This window comes from Centropristis striata, chromosome 4, assembly GCF_030273125.1.
Source record: "Centropristis striata isolate RG_2023a ecotype Rhode Island chromosome 4, C.striata_1.0, whole genome shotgun sequence".
Taxonomy (NCBI): domain Eukaryota; kingdom Metazoa; phylum Chordata; class Actinopteri; order Perciformes; family Serranidae; genus Centropristis; species Centropristis striata.
The window spans coordinates 20,930,847-20,958,018 of record NC_081520.1 but is presented as its reverse complement, the minus strand read 5'-3'; the positions used below and the strand labels follow the sequence as shown (position 1 = coordinate 20,958,018).

Below are 27,172 nucleotides of genomic sequence, written 5' to 3'. Positions count from 1 at the left end.
CATAGGTGTCAACATAATTTTGTAGCAAGCGTGCATGTGTACCCCCATGAATGGTTTTTAGTTTTTTTTGTTGTAAGAAAATTATTTTATGGCTGCCCCCTAAGACAAGATGTATACCCTGTTATTCATCAAATCTCAAGCTGAAAAAAGCTCATTGAGGGGGTTTTCTATGATGTTAAACATAGTGGCGGGTCATTTTTGACCCCTAAGACAACACAAGGGTTAATAACTTTGACACTATGAAACCCTGAATACATACAGTCATGGAAAAAAAATTATAGAACCTTGTTTTCTACAAAAATAACTTCATAAGAGTTTAATTTAAGAGCTGATATCTAGCCCTTTTACATGGTTTTCTTGATGACAACCAATGGAAAATTGGCTAGATATCAGTTCTTAAATTAAACTTTTTTTCAGCTATTTTTGTTGTTATCATTATATTTGTCCAATCAAATGTACATTTAGTTGTACCAGACATTAATGAATCAATATAATTGAAGAAAACAAGGGTGGTCTAATATTTTTCTCCATGACTGTAGCTGTTGTTGTACTTGTAGCAAGTTATGGCAGAAAACTACTATATAAATGCAGTCTATTTACCATTTACCATTGGACACTGCAGCATGTGTCTGCTTTCTCCTCTCACTCAGCATCTCTGCTTCCAGTTCTGTTTTGTCACCATGGCAGCAGTTACTGTGTTCCAGATCTGAGGTTACTGCTTCAAACAGAAACATCCTGATAGTTCAAAGGAAGCCCGGCCTAATCAGTCAGGACGCAGACACATTGTTTCTAATATGCAGAAATCTCAGTACCATGTGCATGATGATCTACAGATTCAGTGGTTATCACCACCACACAGAGAGCACACATGATGGCTTCATGTATTGGATAAATATAGAATCTGTGCTTCATTAGGAGACTCCTAAGATCTGGCTGTGATGCCATTAGCGGAGTTTAAAATTATTTTTTTCTTTGTGCATAGAAAAGGCTCACACATGTTGGTTTCAGTTAATGGAGCTCAGTACCACCTCATATTATTAGTCTCATGTGTTTTGGTCATATAGTTTAGTGTCATAGTCATCACCTGTGTGATGTTGTGCCACAACAGGGATTTTGCAATGCTGTCATCACTGTGACAAATCAATAATAGCCCAAAAAAACAAGGCATTTTCTTTTCTTCAGAAGTTTAGTTGTGGTCTGAAATAGTTGTCTTTCCATCCTAGAGTGAATTTTAAAGTAAAAATACAGATTGTGAGGCTGTATATATTCCATCCCAATGTAATATATGATTATTATTATTGCTGCATTTATGTAATGTCAAGGCAGATTTAGCTAATTCCAACTACTTCATATACTGTAATGGGCTTTATAATAATCACTTTTTTTATTTATTACTATATTTGTGTATGATTTTATTATATTTTAATATCTGTACAGCACTTTGGTCAACTGAGGTTGTTTTTAAATGTGCTCTGTAAATAAACTTTGACTTGACTTAAATTGATAAATAAATGCATAATAACCTAAGGATACATAACTTTTACTAACTGTATTATACGAATATTAACTTAATTTATATAAAAGGGATGGGCTAGGCTACTACAGTGATAATATACCATTACCGTGCAGAGGGTGCAAAATACCTTGATGATATTTTTGGTTATATTGCCCACCCCTAGTTTGCATTATGTGAAAAATGGACGTAAAATACCTTGAAGAGAATCTGTGATCTGGGGCATGACATGAGGTTGAAAAACTTTTGCAAAATGCAACCGCCTACAGCCATTTGTTTTCACTGTGGTACTCTTATCAGCAAAAATAATACTACTGCTGATAAAAAATCATGCCACATGTCTTACCTGGCAAGATCTGGGAACATTATTCTTGATCTTTGCTCCACCAGTTCTCTTTTATCAAAGACTAATTAAAGTGATTGCTTTATGTAAAGGGCTTTTAAAGCAACAATGCAATAAGGCTGCTAAGAGCCAAAGATGTAAAGCATAATTTGTCCCAGTTCACATTAGATGTAGCAAATTTTGTATTGCTAAATATTTTGTATTTTTAAAAAAAAATCAGAGAATAGAAATGACCTTGTTAAAATGAATTCAACAAGACTACATCATGCAGTTTCATGATGCCTGTAGTCATGCAGTTGTAATCATCAAGCCACTGTGGGCTCACTTCATTTCTCCAGGACTGTGCATAAAGACATTAATGACGAACGAGAAACTAATTGCTAAAATGTCTCACTTCAAGAGCACAGAGCAAAAATAAAAATCAAATTAAACCACGTCGCATGAGTTCACACAGCAGTTAATTAATATACTACGAGGTGCAAATAGACATCTGTCCTTTTGCAGCACATTTTATTTCAATGAATCATCCCGTCTCTTCCCAGAAACACACATCTGAGGAGGAATGTTTGTCGGAGAGAGGGGGAGATTTTGAGAAGAGGGGAACTTTTTGGATTTCTAAACTGGCCACTTCGAACCCAACAGGGTTAAATGAGGAATTTGACTTCATGCCATTTCTGCCAAGTCTGCTGGATTTGTTCCCCAATTACAAGGTTTTGAGAATAATTGGAAGTGTAGTTTTTGAGTGGATGTGTAAAGTTCAAATGTAGATGGACTGTGCCAGTAACAGGGTGTGCAGCATCTGGGCACACAAGGGTGCTGCTGCGTCCTTTTGCTTATCTATATACACTCAATAACAAGAGGTGGGGGAAAAAATCGATCCAGCATAGTATCGCGATATTTTGCATGGCAATATTATATCGATTCATGGCCGCCAAGTATCAATATTTAGTGTTCTGACGGATGGTGGTCCGTCAGTACTTTTGCTGTTTTTTCCGGAGGCCGTATCGATACTTTGACATGGAGGCTGCCATGGTCAGGGATGGAACCACTGACCTTCCTTATTTCTACATTTTTATTCATTTATTTAGATATTTTCGCATTTATTTGTACATTCCCATGTGTATTTATTTATGTATTTATTTCTATGTATGTGATTTTTCGTGCCTCATATAGCGGGCTCACTTTTAGGAATATACTGGAGATACTGGTATAATATGAAACTAGGCACCAGGCACCAGGATATCTATATCTGTATGTGCGTCAGGATATCAAATAAACTTCTGCTAACTTATTGATCATTTTGAAGACTGTGTGAACATGAGGTGATTATAAAAGCATTGACCTGTGTGTTTTAGGTGATCTACACCTCATTTGGAGGCTCGTCTAAAGGTCTGCACTTCAACAATCTGATCGTGGGTCTGGTGCTTCTGACCAGAGGACGTGATGAGGAGAAGGCCAAGTGTAAGTTGTTTCTGATGAATCCACAGGAAGTCTGTGTTGATGCTGTTCTGTTATTTTTAGTTCTCTTAAATGTCAAATCTATTCACAGTCTACAGATGATTACAACCAACAAAATTCTCTGAAGAATATGAATTGCACTATGCACAAAATTAATTGGTGTCAGTTCCCAAAAATCACAGCCATTGTTAAACCGCACATACCTTTTATCATATATCATCATCAGCAAACTGGTTCACAGCAAACAGTGTCACTTAGAGCATTTATAAGCTTTACTACTAGAGTCCACCCTACTGTATTTAGTGTCAGTAGTGTCCATTAATGCTGTTTTTAAAATTTTGCACACTTGCACCACTCTGGTTTTGACCCAGTTTTAGACATTTGTTGTCTGTAATTATTTCAGTTTATGTACTTTGTAAACCTATGGAAAAGAAGCCAGCCAGTGGCACAATTTAGGCTGCAGCAGATTCAGAATATTTTATGTAACCATTGCTGAATTCTACCAATAATTTCTGAGAATTTGACTGAATTAATGTGAAGCTTCTGAATATATATTACCCTGTTTCTACAAAGCACAGTCTTCATGTTAACGCTCCCAAAACAAAATTTTGTGCCAAAATGCACCTTGGAAGGCACTCTTTGTGGTTGTCTGACCTGAAGGATAAATATGGACCTCACTTTGTTGATGTAGACGTAACATACTGGTGTTAGAATTTAACTGAAAGTAGATACTTGTAGAATTGTTTTCTTTCTTGGTGAATTTTATCATTTAACAACCATGACTCCCTGTCTGTTTCTCTTTCTGTCTCCTCTCCCCCCTCTCCCCTCTGTCTCTCCTCATTCTTATTCTGAATGCTGAGGTTGATGTGCTGCAGGCAGTCTAATCCATCAGGACATTATTGACATCGTTGCTGCTATCGTCTTTACTGCTGCTACGTGCAGGAGGCCTGTCTTCCTGTGATAAAGCTAAACTCTCTTCTGATACTTTGTGTGTGTGTGTGTGTGTGTGTGTGTGTGTGTGTGTGTGTGTGTCTGTGTCTGTGTCTGTGTGTGTCACAGACCTCTTCAGCCTGTTTGCCAGTGATCTGGGCGGTTATGCTGCCAGGGAAGATATAGAAGCAGTTCTGCAGGTCCTGGATGGAGAAGTCCCACTTTCTCTCAAGAAGTGCTTCAGTGAGGTCAGTAACTACTGCGGCCTGTCTGTCACCATGTGGATACACATTAGGGGTGTTAAAATACATGACATTAATGTACCTCAGCATTAGAGTCTGGGGTCAGTATATATTTTCAGTTTAGCAGAGAAAACAAAAGACTGCATGTAAACATTCAACAGTGGCTTACTGGCCATAATTCTTACCATAACAGTCTTATTGTCAATAAGAATAAAAATAATAACAAAAATAAGACAATTGTCTGTGCACACATGAAGGCACGAAAGCACTTTGACCATATTTTGTAATTTGATATTCTCTAAGATGCACAAAACACAATGTAATATGTAATAAACAAATTATAGCATCAGTTGTTACTTCAGCATGTTCCCAGTCTGTAGTGGGTCTGAACCTAATACAAATAATTAGCTCAGGCAAGACGATAGGTGTAAATATTAATTCAATAATTCCAGCTTTTTTAGACATCCATACAGTAATACAGGTACATCTAAATAAATTAGAATATCATGAAAAAGTTCAATATTTCTTGCCTATCATTTCAGAAAGTGAATACATTATATAGATTCATTACACATAGAGCGAAATATTTCAAGCCTGTTTGCCTATTTGAAGATTCTGGCTTAGAGATAATGGAAACTCAGTTTCACAATATTCTAATCTTCTGAGACAAAGTTCAGTATTGGAGTCCACAGTCAGTGGTGATTTGGGGCCACATCATCTGCTGGTGTTGGTCCACTGTGTTTTCTGAAGTCCACAGTCAACATAGCAGCCATTCACCAGGACATTTTAGAGCACTCCATGCTTCAACAAGCTCTTTGGAGATGCTGATTTCATTTTCCAGCAGGACTTGGCACCTGCCCACACTGGCAAAGGTACCAAAAGCTGGTTCAGTGACCATGGTGTTACTGGGCTGGACTGGCCATCAGACTCTGCTGACCTGAACCCCTTAAGAGTCTATGGGCTGTTGTCAAGAGGAAGGTGAGAGACACCAGGCGCAGATGACCTGAAGGCTGCTATGAAAGCAACATGGTGCCGTAGGCTGATCTCCTCCATGCCACGCCTTGTTAATGCAGTAATTCATGCAAAAGGAGCCCAACCAAGTATTGAGTATATAGAAATTAACATACTTTTCAGAAGCCTGTCATTTGTGTTTCAAATATCCTTTTTTAAAAATTGATCTTATGTAATATTCTAATTTTCTGAGACACTGAGTTTTGTGTTTTCATTATCTGTAAGCCAGAATCATCAAAAATACAAGAAATACAGGCTTGAAATATTTCACTCTATGTGTAATGAATCTATATAATATACGAGTTTCACTTTCTGAAATAATTGACAGAAAATATTGAACTTTTTCACGAAATTCTAATATTTTGAGATGTATCTGTAATAATGATCCCAAATAATGCGAAAATGCATTTAAACGGACAGAAACACAATAAGACACAATGTCAATATCGGCAAAATGTTTCAGACATGGAAAGATAATATTGTTAATAGTTCACGGAGAAGTGTATGTTGGTGAAGAGGCCACAAACACTGCATTACCTGTTGTTTTTAATGAGGATTCATCCATGGCTGTCTGACATGCTGCTATTTAGGAAGCGGCTTCCACACAGCCTCAGGCTGCTCTCACCACTCACTGCTGCGATCCAAACAAGGAGAGGCTGGAGGCGGTATGAGAGGAGCTGCTGTTCATGCTGACTGAAGGCAAACCAAGTATCTAATAGCCTGTTCAGAACAGTCAGATGTCTGCAGCTATCACCTTTCCTTCTTATACACCTTGATTTAAAAATACAGTCTTCCATCCAGCCACTGTTGAGCACTTTATTATACTTTGGCTAATGACTAACACCAGCAGACCTACAACTGTTCTCAAGACATGTCTGCTACCTGGAAAATAAACTGGTCCATCTTTTTACACAATTAATTTCCTCTATATATAATAAAATCTCCCTAACCTAATAGTTTAGCCTTTAATTAGTATTTAGTGTAGAAGAGTCTCCCCTTTACAGACATGCTCATCCTTCATTGGATGGATGGATGGATGGATGGATGGATGGATGGATAGATGGATTGATTAATGGAAGGATGGATCGATAGATGCATAGATAGATAGATACTTACTTTATTTATTCTGAGGGAAATTCAAGCATCCGGTAGCAGCATTCAAACATACATTGAACATACACTATACATGCATTAACATTAATTACCTATAAATAATTAACCTATGATAAATCAGAATTTAAATTTAAACCTTTGCTAAAATATTAAACATTGCAGCGAAATGTGACTCAACTGGGAAATTGAACATTTGCAGGAAATTAAATAATGTGCAGATAAATGAAACATTTGCAAAGATGATCGGAACATAGTGCAAAAACAGAGAATGAAAGTGCCCATTGTCTGTTGTCCTCCTTGCCTGAGAGCTGTTGTACAGTCTGATGGCCAGGGGGACAAAAGAGTTTTGAGTCAGGACAGGAGTCTACCACATTATTCTACTGTCATGCAATTTTGGGCAAGAACCATGCAGGTTTTTTTGCATGCAGTATTTGAATATTTCTGCATCCTGTGCTGCCTAAACAGTCTTAAATTCTTAAATTGGATATCACTTGAAAGCTGAGACTCTTGTGGATTCAATGAGGATGATGTTCGTCCCCATAGTAGCATTTCATTACAGTGAGAGCATTATTTTCAATATTGACCTCACTGTATAAAATGAGCTGACCTGTAGGATAATCACAGCCTCATGAAACTTTATGACCACTCAAGAACTAGAGCATTCAGGGGATCCATGACTTTTCTATATACATATAAAACAATAAGGGGTTTCTCAGCTGTTTATAGAACAGAAATGCTTACCGAAAATACAGAAATCTTCAAAATGTCAAAAGCTTTTGAAACCAAATCACAGCATGGATATTTCTATGATGTTCCTGATGGTCATGGTGCCGTGGGTCGTGGCAGTCCGTGGCCTAGAGGTTAGGAATCCGGCTTGTAACTGGAGAGTCGCCGGTTCGAATCCCGGTACTGACAGGTCTAGGACTGAAGTGCCCTTGGGCAAGGCACCTAACCCCCCTGCACAGCTCCCCGGGTGCAGTAATGTGCTGTCCACTGCTCCTTGCATGATGTGTTCACTTGTGTGTAAAAAAAAGGATGGGTTAAATGCAGAGGTTGAATTTCCCCATTGTGGGATTAATAAAGTAATCTTCTTCTTCTTAATGTGGTATTTTTAAGGGACATTTTTGACCATTTAAAAAAAAAAAAAAAAAACGTGTTCTGCTTGGTGTCTGTGTTTTGTGGCAGGGTGACAAGGTTAACTATGAGCGCTTCAGGAACTGGCTGCTACAGAACAAGGAGGCCTTCACTTTCTCCAGATGGCTTCTGTCTGGTGGAGTGTGTGTCACACTCACAGACGACAGCGACACGCCCACCTTCTACCAGACCCTTGCTGGCGTCACACACTGTAAGTCCCGAAAACACTCCGGATCAGTATGTTTGCATTAATTGTCAACATAGGCAAATATGTAAGGTCAGTCTTCAGATTAAGGCTAGCCACTAACAAATGCCTGGTATGCCTGTACTATAATATAAAAATGATAGTTGGTGTATCAGCTTCAGTAGATGGCAATGTATTTCACCCACTTAAAAAAGTCAATACCAATTTACGCATGCTCTATATTTAGACTCTTTGCACCACTATCTGGCAGGGAATACTTTTAATGTGAAATGTCGGTGCAGGAAGTGTTGAGTTTCATTGAGAAAAAAAAACAAAAAACGCCCTGCAAAATAGAAGTGTATAGTGAATGAAAACAGCACTTCTTTAAAATTGAGTATGACATTCCTCATAGAATTGGTTTTGGGAATAAACATTTTGCTTTAACCATAAAGACAATGGGTAAACATGGTGGAAACTGCAGTACAAAAAAAACTGTGGACATTTGAGGTCCTTGCAGGTTTCTACTATAAGCGTGTTGTAAGCCCAGTTCTGTTTTCTTTGAGAATATAGCGAACAAGCAGAATACTTGACTGAAATCTTACAATCTCCTTGATTAAATGTGTCTAGAATTATTATCGGGTACTTGATATTGGTGTCCAAGTAAGTAGCAGGAAAGAAGAAGATAATGTTCACTTATCTGCCAAAAGTTATATGGTATCAGTAGAAAATATTCAAACAGTACCCATCTCCAACATCAACATTTGTTTAGATTTTGCGTAAGGTACTCAGGGTTTCCCATTAATTACCTGGAGTCTGGCGGCTCTAGTCTTTCCCGCCAGACTCTCATGTGCTGCGCTAAGTTTTCAAGCTACTGAAAGTATTTTTACATGATTCATAATATAAAGTTATTAAAGCAAAGTCTAAACCCCGACCTCCGAGACATGCGCCCGCATTCACACACTGGCACACGCACTGAATATATCAAGCTGCCATCTCACTTCTCCGCTTCAAAACATGATATAGAAACATGCCTACCCGTCTGTATCAGTCCCGCCCCCATATGATCGCTCTGTATCCATGTGCGTGGGCCAAACTAAATATGATCAACCTGTCCTTGGACCCCCCCTAGCCAGCTATTTTTCCACACTGGCTGGCTACTTCATGTCCTAGTGGAAAGCATGTTGGCGGTAATTAAAAATGACACAGTAGGATAACAAATATTCTATAATACAGTATCTACCAACTGTGAAAAACATGATGTGAGGTGTTTGCTGTCATTTAGCTCTCAAAGTGGAAGAGATTGATCGATATACTTGTAAATGTATAAATGTAAAATCCTGTGGTGGATTTTAGGGATACTTAACTTCATAAATCATATATTTGTGGATTTTATCTGGCTGTGGTCAAAGAGAAGTTGTGTTGTGGTATATAGCACCATTTGTGAGACCATTTACTGTCGAAATTTTAAATAAACGTTTTTAATTTTACATATGATATATGTGGGGAATACAGTCATACAGTTCTTTAAAGTTGCAGCCCGAGTAAATTTAGCCAGGCTTTATTTTGCCAATTAAGGACAGAGGGCTGGAAAGAACCTGTCTTGTCCTGAGAACCTGGACGCTGCTTTTAATCTGCCTGCTCCTGGTTTATCCTCTTAACCTTGTGTCTCTGTGTGTGTGTTTGTGTGTGTTGGGGAGAGAGTGACTGACACACTCCTTCTTAACTCTTTGCAGAGCGTGAAGCTTGACTCATGACAGAGCTCGAATCCTTAGATTACTTGCTATAGTCTCTCACACCGTCACAATAGAACCAGGGTAGAAATCTGTGGAAATAACGGCCCGCAGGACAGGATGACGTAGTTTTTTGTGAGCTGTTATCACGTGGAGTTCCTCTATGATACATGCTGGCTGTAGCAGCTCCTCTCCAAGGATGTTCCCTGGATAATGGTATGGTATCTCTGCTGTCACTCGGAGAGAGTCGCACCTCTAGGTGGGTATCAGGCCAGACGAGGCACCTGCCACAGAGACAACAGCAGCAGGTTGACAGAGTAGTCTGTCATGTACCCAAAGCTTGTAGAGATTGATACACTTCAGGTCAGATTGTTTCAGTGTTTATCATATATTTACTGCATTTTATTTATCTAGGTCCTGAAGGGCTTTTTTTTTTTTTTTTTGAGACAATATTTTATTTGGTATCAGAACCTTATTGTGTTGGCCTTATTGGATTTAAATGGATATGTAGCCCTCCTTGTGAGACATATCTCGCTCTTCAAGAAATCGATATTATGATTGTTTGTTTACCGACCTATATAACAGACCCTGATTCTCTGGTGGTCGTTGTAGCTAAATTCTGCCATTATTACAGATATTTGAAATGGAACAAAGTAAGAGGATGGCACAATGTGTGGATGTTTGTAGAAGCAGGGAGTGACAGATGTGTAGCAGGTGATTCATAGAAGCACAGGCGTCATGAGGAACGACCAGCATGTAAAGCTTCTTCTCGTCTACCAGGACTCATCATTGATGTAGCAAAAAGAGCTACAGTATTGTTTCTAGAGGTGTTTTATGTGTTTTTGAATTTATCCCTTGGGAAGATCAGGTAATTGCACTTCCAGCAACAGCACAACACCAATACAGTAACATAGAATAGAATAAAGTTAAAAACTAGTATGTATGTGCAACACTGGAGAGTGCAAGAGACAATAAAAAAATATGTTACTGTATATATACTGTACGATATTGACATGACATGAGGGAGTGCATAAATATATTAGTAAGTGTATGAATCAGCGTATCGGCCTCACGATGCGATTTTATCCCGATACTTGAGTGACGATACGACATTATCGCAATTTTAAGCATTTTGTGATATGGTGGGTATTGTGATACAATATACTGCGATTTAACTGTTTGACTGCATTTTGTGTCCACAAAGTTAAAATTCAATCAAGAATTGTTTTGTCAAATAATAGAAAATTCTCAGTCTATTCATCTCACTTCAGTCTTTTTATTTCTCCACAATGAGTCAAACCCACAGACTGACCAACAAAGTATTCAGTCAAACTGAACTGAACTGATATCAAACATGTTGGACGACAACAACTGCAGCATTTTATCAAACTTTCAAAAACTTTAAGCTCCACGACTCAAGGTTTTTGAATGAAACATAAAAAAAAGCCTAACTTCCCGAGATGATATCCTGACACACATGGCGCCTAGAGATTCATTGGATTTTTTAGTTTTATATGATACCAGTATCTCCAGTATAAAAGAAGAAAAAAACGGCGAACATACTGTCGGAACGCAAAATATCGATACTTGGTTGCCATGAATAGATATAATATTGCCAAGCAAATTATCGCAATACTATGCTGTGTTGATTTTTTCCCACCACCTCTAATTGTTTCCTGCCATTTCCTGATATCTTGAGCCTGATACATCTGCTTTTTACTAGTGTCCTTGTTGTTAAGGACAGTGTATGGGTGAGTGGGCTTGTTTTTTTTAAAATTATTGCCCAATATATGAGCCATAGTCCTCAATAATTCATCAGTCACCTGTTATTTCCGCCATTCCATCTCCATACATCCCCCTTCATGCTCTAAATCACTGATCTTGTACTCAGTGCTCCCTTTAAGTCTGCATCAGTTGACATGTCTGAGCCAGACAGCAGAGTTGAACAGTGGTGGTGAAAAGGTGATTACGTGCGTCCCAGTCAGGCCAGTGTCCTGATGTTCACCTCTGGACTACAGGGATTCAGATCCTGGATCAGAGAGGAATGCCCCTCATGCTGCTTCACCAGCAGCCGACCACAGCTGTCATCATCCCGTCTGACTGGAACTGTGACCAATGGCTGCTGAAAACAAGCTTTCAGGAAGGTTGTTTTTATAGCACGGCTGGGAAGCCCCGGCCCAATTTCTGCCAGGAATTGGAGCTGCATGAAAAAAAATCAAGTGGCAGTTAATTTGACCGACATTGCAATTATGACATAATACAATAAATTGTAGGTAATTACATTTTATATTTACAGTCATGGAAAAAGTTATTAGACCACCCTTGTTTTCTTCAATTTCTCGTTCATTTTAATGCCTGGCACAACTAAAGGTATTGGTATTGTTTGGACAAATATAATGATAACAACAAAAATAATTTAAGAGCTGATATCTAGCCATTTTCCATGGTTTTCTTAATGATGATTTTGATTATTGTCAAGAAAACCATGGAAAATGGCTAGATATCAGCTCTTAAATTAAACTGTTTTGACCTATTTCTGTCTTTATCATTACAGTTGTCCAAATAAATGCACCTTCAGTTGTACCAGGCATTAAAATGAACTAGAAATTGAAGAAAACAAGGGTGGTCTAATAATTTTTTCCATGACTGTATATCCTTATTCTCATCTTTATTCAAATTATTTTTATTCATTTATTTGAGTCTGTGGAATATGATTCGTAGGCCAGGGCATGTTGAATCACCACAGTACTTAAATCATACTCTGCCTCTAACAAATATTACAGTAGTGATTTCGAGTGAGTTTGACAAAACTTTCTATTGATTGTGAAGCCCTGCCGTTTTATTTCTGTGCCTGTGTTTTGACACCTGTCATATGTGTTGGCCCCGTGCCACAGGCTAGCTGGCTAGCTGCTGAATCCTATTACCTTAAGCTGTGGATTAACATGTTGAAAGGGGGAGCCTGGATCTTTGGCCCTGGCAGAGCCTCATATGCTATATTGGTCTGATCCGTATCACTTTGTTACAAGTCGAGTCCAATAGCATTCCACTTACATAACCCCACCTCTTGTGTATTGTGATATCATGACCACTGTCACGTCACCTCAGCTCCTCACTGTGTCACAACATGTCAGTGGTCTAATTAGCAACAATACAAATCGGGTTCTTGTATTTGAACGTAGTGGATCATTTAATTTTGGTGTTGCAACATTGTTATTCTCCATAGAAATTACTTATGTTTATCTATTGGTATTAGAATATCGTGAATAAGTGAAAATGTTCATCAGTTTTATTTACTAAATTCACTTTTTACCTCCCTTGTTTTTTCCCGCCATCAGTCCAAAAGCCAAAGATGTTACAATACAAACATTTGGTAGCAGATCTTCATATTAGAGCAGCAGCAATCAGAGAATGTTATATGATGATATTTTTGATTCATTAATATCCTATCTAAATTGTTGTTTATTCATTAGAGGTGGGGGAAAAAAATCGATACATAATAGTATCGCGATATTTTGCATGCCAATATTATATCGGTTTATGGCAGCCAAGTAATGGTATTAAACCTTCCAACTGTCAGTATTTTCGCCGTTTTTGTTTATTTCTCCGGAGGCCGTAGTGGGTTGATTTTTAGGGGTATGCTAAAGATACTAGTATCATATGAAACTAGAGGATCTAAGGAATCTGTAGGCACCAATAAGCTTGAAGTTTTTGAAAGTTTGAGAAAATACTGCAGGTGTTGTCGTCCATACATGTTTGATTTCAGTTCAGTTTTGACTGAATACTTTGTTGGTCAGTCTGTGGGTTTGACTCTCATTGTGGAGAAATAAAAAGACTGAAGTGAGATGAACAGACAACATGATAAACAATGCTGAATTGGGAGGCAGCCATGTATGTAAAGAGGAGACTTGTGTGAACCCAGAGAGCCGATTTTCATTGAGATAGCATGACGACAGAGGTCACATGACTGATTTGAAAATTGCCACGAAACATAAAAAAATAGCCCAACTTTGCAGCGTTATTTCGACAACTTCCCATACCAGTATCTTCAGTATATTCCTAAAAGTGAGCCCACTACGGCCTCCAAAATGGCGGGCCATCGGAACGCTAAAAATCAATACTTGGTGGCCATGAATCGATATCATAATGCCAGGCAAAATATCGAGATACTATGCTGCATAAATTTTTTCCCCACCTCTCGTGCTGCCACTGTGACACTCTTCTGTTGTGACACCCAACTTTCTCTTAGAAATGATCAGATCTAGGTGTTATGAATACAAGGATGTTGACAACTGATATTAATAAGCGTGAACACCAGATAATGTCAGTAGGCCATATTCACAGCATCGCTGTCAGATTATGTAATAATTCCAATACTTTAAGTTCCCGCTATCTCACATTTCTTGATTCTTGATTCTTGATGATTTTGGTTATTTTCAGAAAACCATGGAAAATGGCTAGATATCAGCACTTAAATTAAACTTTTATGAGCTATTTTTGTTGTCATCATTATATTTGTCCAAACAAATGTACCTATAGTTGTTCCAGGCATTAAAATGAACAAGAAATTGAAGAAAACAATGGTCTAATAATTTCTTCGATGACTACGCTGCAAAACTCAGAAGTGATGCTTATGTTTTTGACTTTGTTTCCCTCTCTGCAGTGGAGGAGTCAGACATTATAGACTTGGAGAAGCGCTACTGGCTACTGAAAGCCCAGTCCAGAACCGGACGCTTTGACTTGGAAACCTTCGTCCCGCTGGTCTCTCCTCCCATCCATGCCTCACTGAGTGAAGGTAAGACTAGTATATTTACCAGGATTTTTCATATGTTGTAAGGCTTTTAAATCCATCACCAGTGAATACAATCCTCCTCAAAGACCGGCTGTGTATAAATATTGTCTGTGTTATTGATCTTGTTCCCCAGGCTTGTTTCACGCCTTCGATGAAAATCGGGACAACCACATCGACTTTAAAGAGATCTCCTGTGGACTCTCTGCATGCTGCAGGGGGCCCATCGCTGAAAGACAGAAATGTAAGCAATTACAGATAAATAAATCCAACATGCTTCACATGATCGTTCACAGCTTCTTCTTTTTTTTTTTATGATAAAAAAGTGTAGCGTATTTCTTCTTTGTAGCTGTTATCTGGAATTTGAAAGCTGGAAAGTAAATATGTTTTGGGAAACGGCCGGAGCTCATAAATGCACAATTATTGCTATATATAATTCCAGCTTACAGACTAAACATTGTTCATTTTTTTCTGGGCAATATTGTGCTCATCACCATATTTGTATTTCACCAGTACGTCGCTCTCTTTCTCTCAGTTTGCTTCAAAGTGTTCGATGTGGACCGTGACGGGGTTCTGTCTCGAGATGAACTCCATGAGATGGTGGTGGCACTGCTGGAGGTGTGGAAGGACAATCGCACAGACACACTCCCTGTAAGCACACACACACACACACACACACACACACACACACGTATAGGCTGTATATGGACAGAACCCCAAATGTGTCCTACAGAGTTAACAAGGATGTTTGTCACATTCTCCTAAATATTGCATACTATTAGTCTGTGGTTCTGCGTGGAATTATGTGTTGGAACAATTTCTTTACGAACAACGGTTTATTTCTGTGAACAGCACTTTTGTGCAGCGTGCCTGGCTGTAGCTAAGGTTTCTTGATTTTGGTTTTGGTCTAAAGTATTTCCTAATATTGTAAACTCAACTTAGAGTAAATGCTGGCAGATGAAAATGCCGGCCAGTCTAAATAAACTCCTCAAAAAAAGTTTGGAACCATTATTTCTGTGAAATATTCCTCCCCTTTAATAATTCCACTTGGTGTTGTATTTGATATGGTTGTAAAACCTGATTAGTCAGCTTTATAACAAGGTAGAGCTTGTAAGGATTGTGCATTGGTGGAATGAGCAACACTGCTGTGGGTAGTGCCCAAAAATAATGTGCCAAAATCCCCTGCAGTATTCTCCTGTTGGTGTTCACTCTTGTTTTGAGCTTTGAGTGCTGCAGGTTTGTGACCTGATTGGCACCTACAAATTTGGCCCAGGGTGGTGACCTGCATGAGGAGAAGGTGCTGAGCTGTTGTGGCTGCGTATGGATCTTCCATACGCTACTGAGGTCCATGACAGTGAAAAAATGAAGAGTGAATACCAACAGAGAATATTGCAGTGGATTCTGGCACATTTCTACCCACACGTTTAGCTGTGTTGCTCATTCCACAAATGCACGATCCTTACAAGTTGTACCTCTCTGTAAAGCTGACTAATCAGGCTATCCAACGATATATAATACAACACAAATTTGTATGATTAAAGGGGAGAAATAAATGACTGAAATAACATTCCACATTTTTTTTGAGGAGTTTATATATTAAAGGTGCGAATCAGCGTAGCGGCCTCACAATGCGATTTTATCCTGATACTTGAGTTACGATACAATATATTGCGATTTAACTGTTTAACTGCATGTTGTGTCCACAAAATTAAATTCAATCAAGAATTGTTTTGTCCAATAAGAGAAAATTCTCAGTCTATTCATCTCACTTCAGTCTTTTTATTTCTCCACAATGAGAGTCAAACCCACAGACTGACCAACAAAGTATTCAGTCAAACTGAACTGAACTTTAAGCTTCTCTGCTTTGAATGTTTTTAAAGTAAATATAAAAAAAGCCTAACTTTGAAGCGTTATTTCCTGACATCCTCCCGACACGATATCCTGACGAATGCTACCTATAGATTCCTTAGATCTTCTAGTCTCATATGATACCAGTATCATAATATTGCCGCGCAAAACTTTGCGATACTATACGATTTTTCCCCCACCTCTATTATATAGGAACAATGCCAAATGAGTTAAAATTAAAACTATTCTATTGTTATAGTCTGTATGACAGATGTTGATCATCATTACAGAACCTTTACTAATCATCATCTCAATCATCTCTTTTGTCACCTTGCAGGAGCTGCAAAATAATGTGTCAGACATAGTGGAGGATATCCTGAAGATGCATGACACAACCAAGGTAAGACATGGCTCTCAAGATCTAGCTGTCAGGACATTAATCCTCTGCCATCTACCCACAGTAACATTTGATTTTATAACTTTGATTCAGAGGAAGTCAAACCTACTTCACACTCACATTCACATTCACGTTCACCCTCTGATCACCTGCCCTCTTGTCTTACCTCTGAGCTATTTGCACCCGGAGAATAGATTTTCTTTCATCCTTTCAAGGTCTTAAATCAGTTTCAGAACAGTGAAAGCGAGAATGCTTACCTTTTGTGTTTTGGACTGCTCACCAGATGGGTCACCTGACACTGGAGGACTACCAGATCTGGAGTGTGAAGAGTGCTTTGGCCAATGAGTTCTTAAACCTGCTTTTCCAGGTGGGTACACTCACATGATGTACAGCAGCTGAACCATTTGTAATGCTGTAGAAATCAACCAACATCAATTATCCATCATCATTTTCTGTGTTTTGTTTTGTGTAGGTCTGCCACATAGTCCTGGGGCTCAGGCCTGGTAGTCCTGAGGAGGAGGGACAAATCATCAGGTACACGCATACCTGTCCTTTTTCATTGTATACAACTTTAAGGAACATGCTGTTGGATCTAACATTTGTTGCATTGTTTCCCTCTCTGTCTGTGTGCAGGGGTTGGTTAGAGAGGGAGAGCAGACATGGGCTGCAGCAAGCTCAGAACTGGTTCCTCATCTCCATGCTGTGGTGGCAGCAGTGGAAGGACTACGTCAAATATGTAAGTCAAGTTAAAGAAGGCACAATGTGTAGATCTACATATGCACTCATATTAACATTACCTAAGCTTTTTGAACAGGTATTGCCTTTAATAATTTTACAGGCAGTGTTGCCTGTAATGCAGTGTAGGGATGGGAATAATTAATGTATGATCGATAAATTGTCGTCAAGAATCTGGTCGATCATGTGCAATTTTTAATTGATCTGTGTATTTTTTAATTTAAATTTTATCACTGAACTGAGACACAGCCGAGCATTCAGTTCTGCGGCTGTTCTCAGTTCTGAGAATTAAGTTGGATAAAGCTACAGTTTGCAAACTGAAAGTTGCAATAACAATTATAAAACACACAGAAATGCAAGAGGATTAATTTGAGAAAAAAAGTAGCTTACTGTATCAAACCTTGCTAGCATGAATTACTAGGCTTAATTTTATCCAAAACGTATTTAAACACAAAAATAAAATATGAAGATTACTGTGAAAACTAACCTCTTGTCTCTTCGGGGGCTAAAGCATAAAACGTTGAACTCCTTGATGTTATCTTTACAGTTTAATCTCAGTTGAGTTAGTTTAGTGATCGACAGGATCTCTTTTCGTCCTTTCAAAATAAAAGCATCCACTATCAAAACGGGCTTTTGCATAGTATTGTGTGTATATATCTTTTATTTTACCCATGTATGCATAGCAAATAATTGATTAATTGAACGTTATAGATGTTTGAGTTGGCAGTTTTCTTCCAAACTACCTATCCCTAATGCAGTCTACTGTTGTGAAGAACAATTTAGGAGTGCTCAGTATATTGAAAAATAAAAAAATGCATTGATGCGAAAGCAAGTCAGTGTAGCTTTTGGTTTAAAAAAGTACAGACTTCTGAGCCTGATATTTAAATTTTTCTCTTCATTATTCAGTCAGACATTGAGTGTGTTATTTTTGGACTAACCAATCTCTAGTGACTGACGTAACATAACTTTCAATGTATAGTGGTAGCCGTTCTAGGAGCAGCTATTGGTTTTCTTGTTAATTGAACCGGTAGAGTTGAATTGAGTCCGTCTCATCAGCACATTTTGCCAGTTTGCTGCCCATTTTCCTGTCTCACTGACCACTCCAGTTGATTTTACAACTGGGAAAACAGCGTCAGTGATTACAGCATTAGACCTATTAAGATAAGATATGACTTTATTCATCCCGCAGTGAGAAAAATGTTGTTGTCACAGCTCAAGATACAGACACATAGATATAGAAGACAGAATAAAAAATATGAAAAATAAGACATATACATATGTTCTGTTAGTGCTGGGCAATATGGACCAAAAGTCATATCCCGATATATTTAGGCTGAATATCGATATACGGTATATATCCCAATATTTTTTATTGCAAAGTGAGAGCAAATGTTCAGTCAAAGTCAAAGCCAAATATGACATGTCACAAGTAGTTTTATAGAAACCGTTTATCTAAATGAACATAAATACTGTATAACAACAGGAGTAGCTTTTTTTTAATCAAAGCTCCATAAAGTGCACATTTAAATAAAAAATATATCTTAAATAAAAATAGGCTATGAAATAAAATAGGCCAATTTTTTTCTGAAATAAATATATTTCTGTGATAAAAGAATAAGGAACATTACAAAAGAACTAAATATGACAAACCCTAGTAAGGACAGCATTTATATATACATTTTTTTTTTAAACTATATTGATATATGCGAAAGGCCCATATTCCATATCACATTTTAAAATATATCGATGTATTTTTATATAGATATATCGCCAAGCCCTACATTCTATGCACCATAAATACATTTCTGCTATTTGGCATTTATTATTAATATATATTTTTGTGGTTGTTTGTTTTCCTGAAAGTACTTTGCATTTTACAGATATTGCACATTAGAGAAAATATATTTTAGCATGTTAAATAGGTTAGATAGGTTGTTGCATGTAGTAGTATGAACATCAATGAATAATTATATAAGTGGTATATGACATATATAATATAGAAAAATACTTATGACCTAATTTAGGCCTAATGAGGTCGGATGTAAACAGAGATAGTGCAAATAAACCAGTAAAGTGACCTGGTGGAACAAAACAGTGCTGTATTATGTTGTGCTGCTATTGGAAGCACTTAAGAAATATGAGATGGGATGATGTAGAAGTCTGGGACTTGGCTATATTCTAATAATTCATAATCAAATTCAAGTATACAAGAATAGTTTTGATTGACATTGCTTCATAAAGATGTGATTTACATTGTTGGCCAGAGGAAGGGCAGGTAAGCCTGACGATCTGTTTATAAGAGCAGGTTTTTACTACATCTTGCACAATAATTATATCACTCTGGGACAGTAGCAGTGACTGTCATGAAAGCCAACAGCACATTAATCAGAGATATCACTTTAAACAATGACAGGGCAGTCCCTGCTGTTGTCTCCCTGTCCAGGAGCATAAGGGCATCGTGGTGGAGCAGCCGTCCATCCTGGGCTCACTGCGAACCCCGATGACCACGGCCACTATCGAACCCACCCCACCGGACAGACTGGGAGGACTGGGAGCCTTCAGTCCGGTCAGCCCCACAGAGGAGAGGTCACCTGATGCTGTGTCCAGCGCCTCGGAGGCCACGGAGACCGGTCAGTCAACACACTTCACACAGCAGCAGAGAGCATCTCAAAACTGCATCAGGAACTACAACGCAATGGACAGATGAAGGATATCACTCGTTACATTTATGACACTTTTTTCACATAAATCTCCTACTTTTTCCTTGTAGATTTGCCAATTTTACTCTCATAAATTTGCAACTTTTTGCTCATGAATCTGCGGCTTTAAAAAAAAGCAAAAATCGTACTTGGCCCTAATATGCTGTCGTAAGTTTGCCTGTTACTCCCATTATATCCTTTTTCTTTTAAAGAAGTGGTGAAGAACACCACTAGTAAAAAATGTCAGAGACTACAGTTGAAATAAAATCACAACTGCTGTCTTAACTGCTAACAGCAATGAAGCAATTTTTATGGCACCTACCCTTTAACCACAGATTCTCTTTTGACTTATTTTTTGACCCATCTGTATATTAATCAGGAACACAGGGGAGAACATCAAAGCTTGGGTCGGCAACAAACAAAACAGTGTCTGAAATGTATTCTTCATAATGGGGGTTTAAACTATAAGCAACATTTTCTGTCCCTCTCTGAAACGCTTTGACAACAGTGACACGTTCTTTTTTGTGTTTATTCTCAGACTTTTTTTGATGAGCCTGTTTTCCTTACCTGTGGGTAGTTGTTGCCACTGCCGGAATACAATCCTACAAACTGCATTTGTAGATGTAGCCTAATAAGAATTTCCTCTCTTTAAAAAAGATTAGCCAGAGTCTCCCATTACAGGCTAGATTTTCTAAGGCCTGAAAGCAGAACCAAGATTATGTGTAGAAGTAATTTTTGTTATAATGGATTTTTTGCCCAATGACAGCATTTTACACTGACATCTTTACAGTGTCTGACCTCATGGAAACCTTTCTGTCTCTGTTTCTGTCTGTCTTCTGCTTGTGTGTGTGGCCTGGTTGCTCCCTCTCGTCCCTCAGCCCTGAGCCCCCAGGTAGCTCCCTCTGCTACAGAGAGCTGTTTTGCCCGTCAGCACAACGTATCGGACAACAACAATCAGTGTTTTTCTGGAGCCAACGGCCACCTCCCCTCCCAGCTGGCAGCACAAAGACCTGGAGCCATCGACAACCAGCCTCTGGTCAATACCGACCCCATGAAGGCAAGGCTGTGTGTGTGTGTGTGTGTGTGTGTGTGTGTGTGTGTGTGTGTGTGTGAGTGTGTGAGTGTGTGAGTGTGATTGCAGTTAGGTTCATTGTGTTTATGAGCAGAACAAAGTCAGTGTGTTGTTGGTTTGAAAGTGCAGAACTGTCCCACGCTGACTGTCTAGCTTATTTCCAGGGTAGAGGTGTTCACATTTAAAATCGTTTAAAATCCCAAACAAGTCCCGAGCTAAATCTTTAGTCCAGTGAGATGTTTACATGAGAGGCTGACATTGCAACTGGTAGAGGTGTGAATCAGCGTATCGGATACAATATTATCCTGATACATGATTTGATTTTAAGCATTTTTGTGATATGGTGAGTATTTCGATACAATATTTTGCGATTTAACTGTTTAACTGCATTTTGTGTCCACAAAATTAAATTCAATCAAGAATTGTTTTTTCAAATAAGAGAAAATTCTCAGTCTATTCATCTCTCTTCAGTCTTTTTATTTCTTCACAATGAGAGTCAAACCCACAGACTGACCAACAAAGTATTCAGTCAAACTGAACTGAACTGATATCAAACATGTATGGACGACAACAACTGCAGCATTTTATCAAACTTTCAAAAACAACGAGCTTACTGTTTTTTGAATTAAACATAAAAAAGGATAACTTTGCAGCGTTATTTCGACAACTTCCCGACATGATCTTTCTCCGGTATATTCCTCAAAATGAAAATACGGTGAAAATACTGATTGCCGTCGCAACGCTAAACATCGATACTATACTACTATACTATACTATAAATCGATATAATATTGCCACGCAAAATATTGCGATACTATGCTATATCAATTTTTCCCCCGCACCTCTAACAAACATATATAAGAGTTGTAAATCATCAATATATAATTGAAAATGAATCAAAGAAATACTTTAAAACTACGCGTCTCAATCTCTGGTTATCGTATGTTATCTCGTTTGTTGGATCCATTAATAGAAAGGTAAAAAAAACAATTCATGCTGGGCAGATGTTGACATTGTTGTCGGTTGTCAGCATCTCATGAGGACTTTGTTTTTACATTTGTGAATAAGGCAGCTTTAGGGCTGTTAATAAATGTAGAAAGCAAATATGTGTATTTTTCAACAGTGACTTTGAAATGTGAGAAACAAATTATTTGAAAGAAATGTGCATGCTTGAGAAACGAGATTAATGTGTAAAAAGTATTGCAGTTAAGTCAAAGGGACACATTTATGGAACACTTGTAATGAGGAGTGTATAATGTGTGAACATATAAAAATGCATAATCAAAAATAGGATTTTGGGAGAAATAGCTGTAGCTTCATCTGACAAATTTTCAGTCTTTCTGTTTGTGTTGTGTTTGGAACAGTTTTTGCAATTGTTTATGGATAAAAATATATTTCAGTTCCAGTTCTAATCTTGACAACAGAGTGCATGAATAATATTTTTGCCAGCTTCTATTATGGTTCAACAGAATAAATGATCTTAGACTCCTAATTGGGAGACACTCCTCTACTGGCAAAGGCTCTGAGGGGCCAGATTATCCTTTGTCTTATCTCTACATTATGCTGTACTGGTAACAGTCTGCCATCTTGAGCATTAGGATACAGTTTCTGTAGGGTTGATAGGGTCTTTTCTGCACCTGTTTATATTGTGATTTCTGTGCTGTGCTCCTGCAGGCCCCCACACTGACCATGGAGGGCGGCAGGCTGAAGCGCTCCTTGCAGCTGGTGCCTGGCAGAGACTTTGAGACGGTGCCAGAGCCGGTGTGGCGGGCACTCTACCATTGGTATGGAGCCAACCTGAGCCTGCCACGGCCGGTGAGTGACAACTGCTGAGCTTGACCAATATGAGACCGATACAGAGGTTAGAGGGGATAAATTCACCGATATGTGTGGATATAATACAGCTGAAGTTCGGCTGAGCTGATATGAAAATATAAATAAATATCCTTTTTGCCATTATGGATTTGAAATGGGTCTCAAATTGTATTCATTAGGGTCTTAAAAAAGTCTTATATTTGACTTGTTGAAAGCTGCAGAGACCTTGTAAATAAATAACCCTCAAAGTTCTCCTGACACTGTTTTTGATTTTGAGACGTGACAGTGACAGAATGCCTTGCAATGCCACGTTCCTTAAATAATGAATTCAAAGGTTTCATCATTCGTGTTGGCTCTGTAAAAACACTAATAATACAGTGTTTATGTATAGTTAATATATTATTAGCTTAATTGTATTGATGCTTTTATGTAAGCAGTGATGTAACTTCCTCAAGTTCGGGCTCATTTTAACTACTTAATATACTGTTAATGAGGTTTAATTAAAAAAAACATCTAATCACAATTATATCATGATTTCCATGTCAGAAGTAACTAAAGCTGTCAGCTAAATGTAGTGGAGCAAAAAAGGACAATATTTACTTTAAAATGTAGTGAAGTAGAAGTGTAAAGTTACATAAAATGGAAATACTCAAGTAAAGTACCTCGAAAAACTTAAGGACAGTACTTGAGTAAATTTACTTTCCACCACTGGTGCAGACTAAACAGCTGCACGGAGTCTGCTTGAAAATGTTTGGTCTCAGTCCGGCTGCAACTAAACTCTCGTGCACAACCCTTGATCACAGGTTTCCAGACTGATCAATGCACTCTGTGGTTTGTGTGTGTGCAAAGTATCAGGCTTTCTCTTTCACCCCTGAAGGTTATCCTGGAGAGCAAGACAGGACAAGCAGAGCTGGAGCTCTTCCCGCGCTACCTCCTCTTCCTCCGCCAGCAGCCAGCCACGCGATCCCCCCAGTCCAACATCTGGGTTAATATGGGTATGACCAGCCTGCGAATGTTCCCACCGTATTTACCCCCACCAAGAGGTAACGTAAGCCTGCAGCAAGACCAGAGCAAGCCGTCGACAAATGCTTCATTGAACTACCCTGCATCCCCCCTTTTAATCCTCCTCAAGTGGACTGATCAGTTCTCTGGAATGGGCGGTGGAATGAACCAACGGCCCACGAAGGGGACAGACTGCTGATCACTCTAAAAAGTTGCATAATTCAAACGTTTTCAATCTTCACAGACCTTGCTATTCAAGGATTAGTCCTTAAAGACACTTGTTCCAGTGCTCTACACTCATCTGCATTATTGGTATTCTGAATCAAAAGAAACAGAATTAATCGTAGCAACTTTTTAAATTGTTGAAAATATTTGAAACCGTCTGGGGAACGATAACCATGTGAGGCATTTCTGTACTCTCCCATCAGGATTTGGGCTTTGGGAAATCACCAGTTTGGCATTTTGAATTCTTGAAAACTGACCAAATTTAAATCTGTCTCGATTTAATTGTACTGTATCTCTGCACTCAGAACTCCGAGGAGGCTCTCTGAAGTCCAGGGTTACAGTGAAGTCAAAATTTAACAGCTGCCAAAGAAATGCTGCACTAATAATGTCTGAGATATGGAGAACAGGAAGCTTAAATAATGTAAGAATTCCAGTCAAGTCTATTGTTTATTACAGGGTATCCGCAGAGTCTTAAAAGATCTTAAAATGTCTAAAATCCAATCATTTGAATTTTAGGCCTTAAAATGTCTAAAATTCTCTTAAAATCTCATAAAGTGTCTTAAATACAATTGCAAAGTTCTTGAAATTATTAAAAACAAATGCATACACTTCTTTCTTGCTTTTAAATATCTTGATTTTTTTAAAAATAATAAATTCAGATACTTTGCTTGTACTTCCGGGCCTGCAATTTTCCTTCATGTCTTTTGTACTTTTTTGCCAGTATGAATGTGAAATGGGTCTTAAATTGTATTAATTATGGTCTTAAAAAAGTCTTAAATTTGACTTGTTGAAACCTGCAGAGACCCTGTATTAATAGTAAAAAGTAGAGATGATCCTGAGGATCAGTATCAGGGTTGATCCTAACGTACTTTAATGGATCGGTATCTGTAAAATAAAGCAGATACAAAATCTAGTTTCATCAACCTCAGCCTACTAGTGCAGTATTACAGAGCAGTTAGTTGGTATCAGTTTACCAAAAATGAAACTTTTCTGTCCTGTCACTTTGGTCAGTAACATGAAGTCATTTTTCACTTTCACTGCAGTCAATTCAGGTCCAACACACTCACAATGGAAATCCAATATATAGACGCACTCACTCATACAGTAACTGAAGTAGCAGTAATTTAACTTCAGTGTTTATCCCTGCCTGCATGATATCTAAATGATATCTAATGGACAGGTATAAATTGAAAATGCCTCACTGTAAAAACAAAGCAGATGACAAAGCACAAAGTGTAGATGTACACAGTTGCTCCGGGGTAATCAGGTCGGGGATGGCATCAGCACTCAGCATGAGAGCGCTGATCCAAATCAAGTCATCATATCAGGTTTCATGCCACAGCACGGACCTGAATCCCCTGTGGAGCTTTGGCCTCCATCATGGCTCATAATCTGTCTGAGCAGCAGCTTGTCACTGCTGAGCATTAAAATCCTTTCTCAGGCATGTGGCAAAATATCTCTAATTGATCGAATTATGCATCGTGTTGCACATAATGTCTTACTGCCAGCCTAGAGCACTCCAATAAGTGTAGAGCATGGTTCAGTTAGTGGTCAAATTGAAAAGCAAAGCTGTGTAGATAGAAAACATAACATTTAATAATCACTAGTTTTATTCACAATTTTGAAGCCAATATAAGTTGAGTAATGCCATGTGTATATGTTAATAAATATGACTCATATTGGTTGGTTTGACGTTGATTTAATCCAATCTGAGTCCACTTAATCCACTAAATTGATTGACCAATCAAGTCTGCACTGAATGACAAAAAAAAGCCCTTTCTTGCTGCTTCCTTACAACTAATCCTCAGTCACCAGAATGCTGTTGTTGAAATCAAACAGTTGTTTGCACCCGTGAGCTTGTGTTTAGCAAGTACTTCACACAAAGTCCTTCAAGTTGAGTAAAATGAACAAACACCCAATCTGTGCTCTGGCTGTGTCTTTGTGTCAGTCTGTGAGTGTTCAAGTCGTCTTTGTGTGCCTCACCAGGTAACGTGCCGTCCCCCAACGCTCCTCTGAAGAGGGTGCTGGCCTACACAGGCTGCTTCAGCCGCATGGGCACCATCAAGGACATCCACCTTTACCTGTCCCAGAGACTCCGCATCAAGGAGGAAGACATGAGACTTTGGCTCTACAACAGTGAGGTGGGCTCCACAGCTGTCACAAGAGCTGCCTTTACTTATACTTTTTATATCAGATGTTGGTCCGACAGTATATGACACAATACTTGATAAGGTGAAGGTAGTACAAAATGTTGCTTTAATCATGATTTCATTGTTTTTAACTTCAGATTCCTTCCATTTTCCAAATAGTATTTTAACTGTTCAACACTATAAGTCTGGGATTCAATAGGAAAGTTTGTATATGAACCAAGGTTATTATAGTTAACGAAAAATAAACAAACTAACAAAAACTAGAATTGAAAAAAACATTTTTTTAACTGAAATAGAAATAGTTTCTAAAAAGAAGATAACTAACTGAAACTGTATTGTCCTTCGTGTTCGTCTTTGTCAACTCTTTTCATACATAAACCTTTTTGGTTGAAATGAAATCTCTTTATTGAGCTGCTGGTTAGTGAACCTGCAGGAACACACTGGTGAATCTGTTTATTGAGACTGGATGTTACACCACTATGTGAGTCGATCGCCTTCAGAAAGTTCAGCACTTCACTCCAACCAACATTCAAAACACCCGGAGCTGTGAGGGTTAATCACCTTATTTCATTTCACCTTTATTTATTTAGGGAGGGCCAATTGAGAGCAAGCTCTCATTTCCAATGGCGCCCTGATTACAGCACAAATACAATTCAACACATTACAATACATATCCATAATAATATACACTCAACAGAAGCACTTTTTGAGTCTCACACTCAACAAATAACTCATTACAAAACAACTAAAACTATTAAAAACTAAACTAAAGCTAAGCATTTTCA

The 27,172-nt window shown here is 38.3% G+C and overlaps 1 protein-coding gene across 3 annotated transcripts in view; it reads left to right on the top strand.

Annotated features, from left to right (window-relative positions):
• Window positions 1-27,172, top strand: part of usp32 (ubiquitin specific peptidase 32) — a 60,449-nt gene that overhangs the window by 16,039 nt on the left and 17,238 nt on the right. Inside the window, exons 3-17 of one of the 3 annotated variants that reach the window (XM_059330714.1) lie at window positions 3,212-3,317; window positions 4,374-4,492; window positions 7,796-7,955; window positions 14,319-14,450; window positions 14,581-14,688; window positions 14,980-15,095; window positions 16,630-16,692; window positions 16,973-17,056; window positions 17,162-17,223; window positions 17,323-17,425; window positions 19,868-20,054; window positions 21,002-21,180; window positions 22,870-23,010; window positions 23,888-24,053; window positions 26,224-26,378. In XM_059330714.1, coding sequence (XP_059186697.1) covers window positions 3,212-3,317; window positions 4,374-4,492; window positions 7,796-7,955; window positions 14,319-14,450; window positions 14,581-14,688; window positions 14,980-15,095; window positions 16,630-16,692; window positions 16,973-17,056; window positions 17,162-17,223; window positions 17,323-17,425; window positions 19,868-20,054; window positions 21,002-21,180; window positions 22,870-23,010; window positions 23,888-24,053; window positions 26,224-26,378 — 1,881 coding nt within the window. Of the gene's footprint in view, window positions 1-3,211; window positions 3,318-4,373; window positions 4,493-7,795; window positions 7,956-14,318; window positions 14,451-14,580; window positions 14,689-14,979; window positions 15,096-16,629; window positions 16,693-16,972; window positions 17,057-17,161; window positions 17,224-17,322; window positions 17,426-19,837; window positions 20,055-21,001; window positions 21,181-22,869; window positions 23,011-23,887; window positions 24,054-26,223; window positions 26,379-27,172 lie in introns of all 3 variants that reach the window. The other 2 variants (XM_059330715.1, XM_059330716.1) reach the window with 2 other exon arrangements.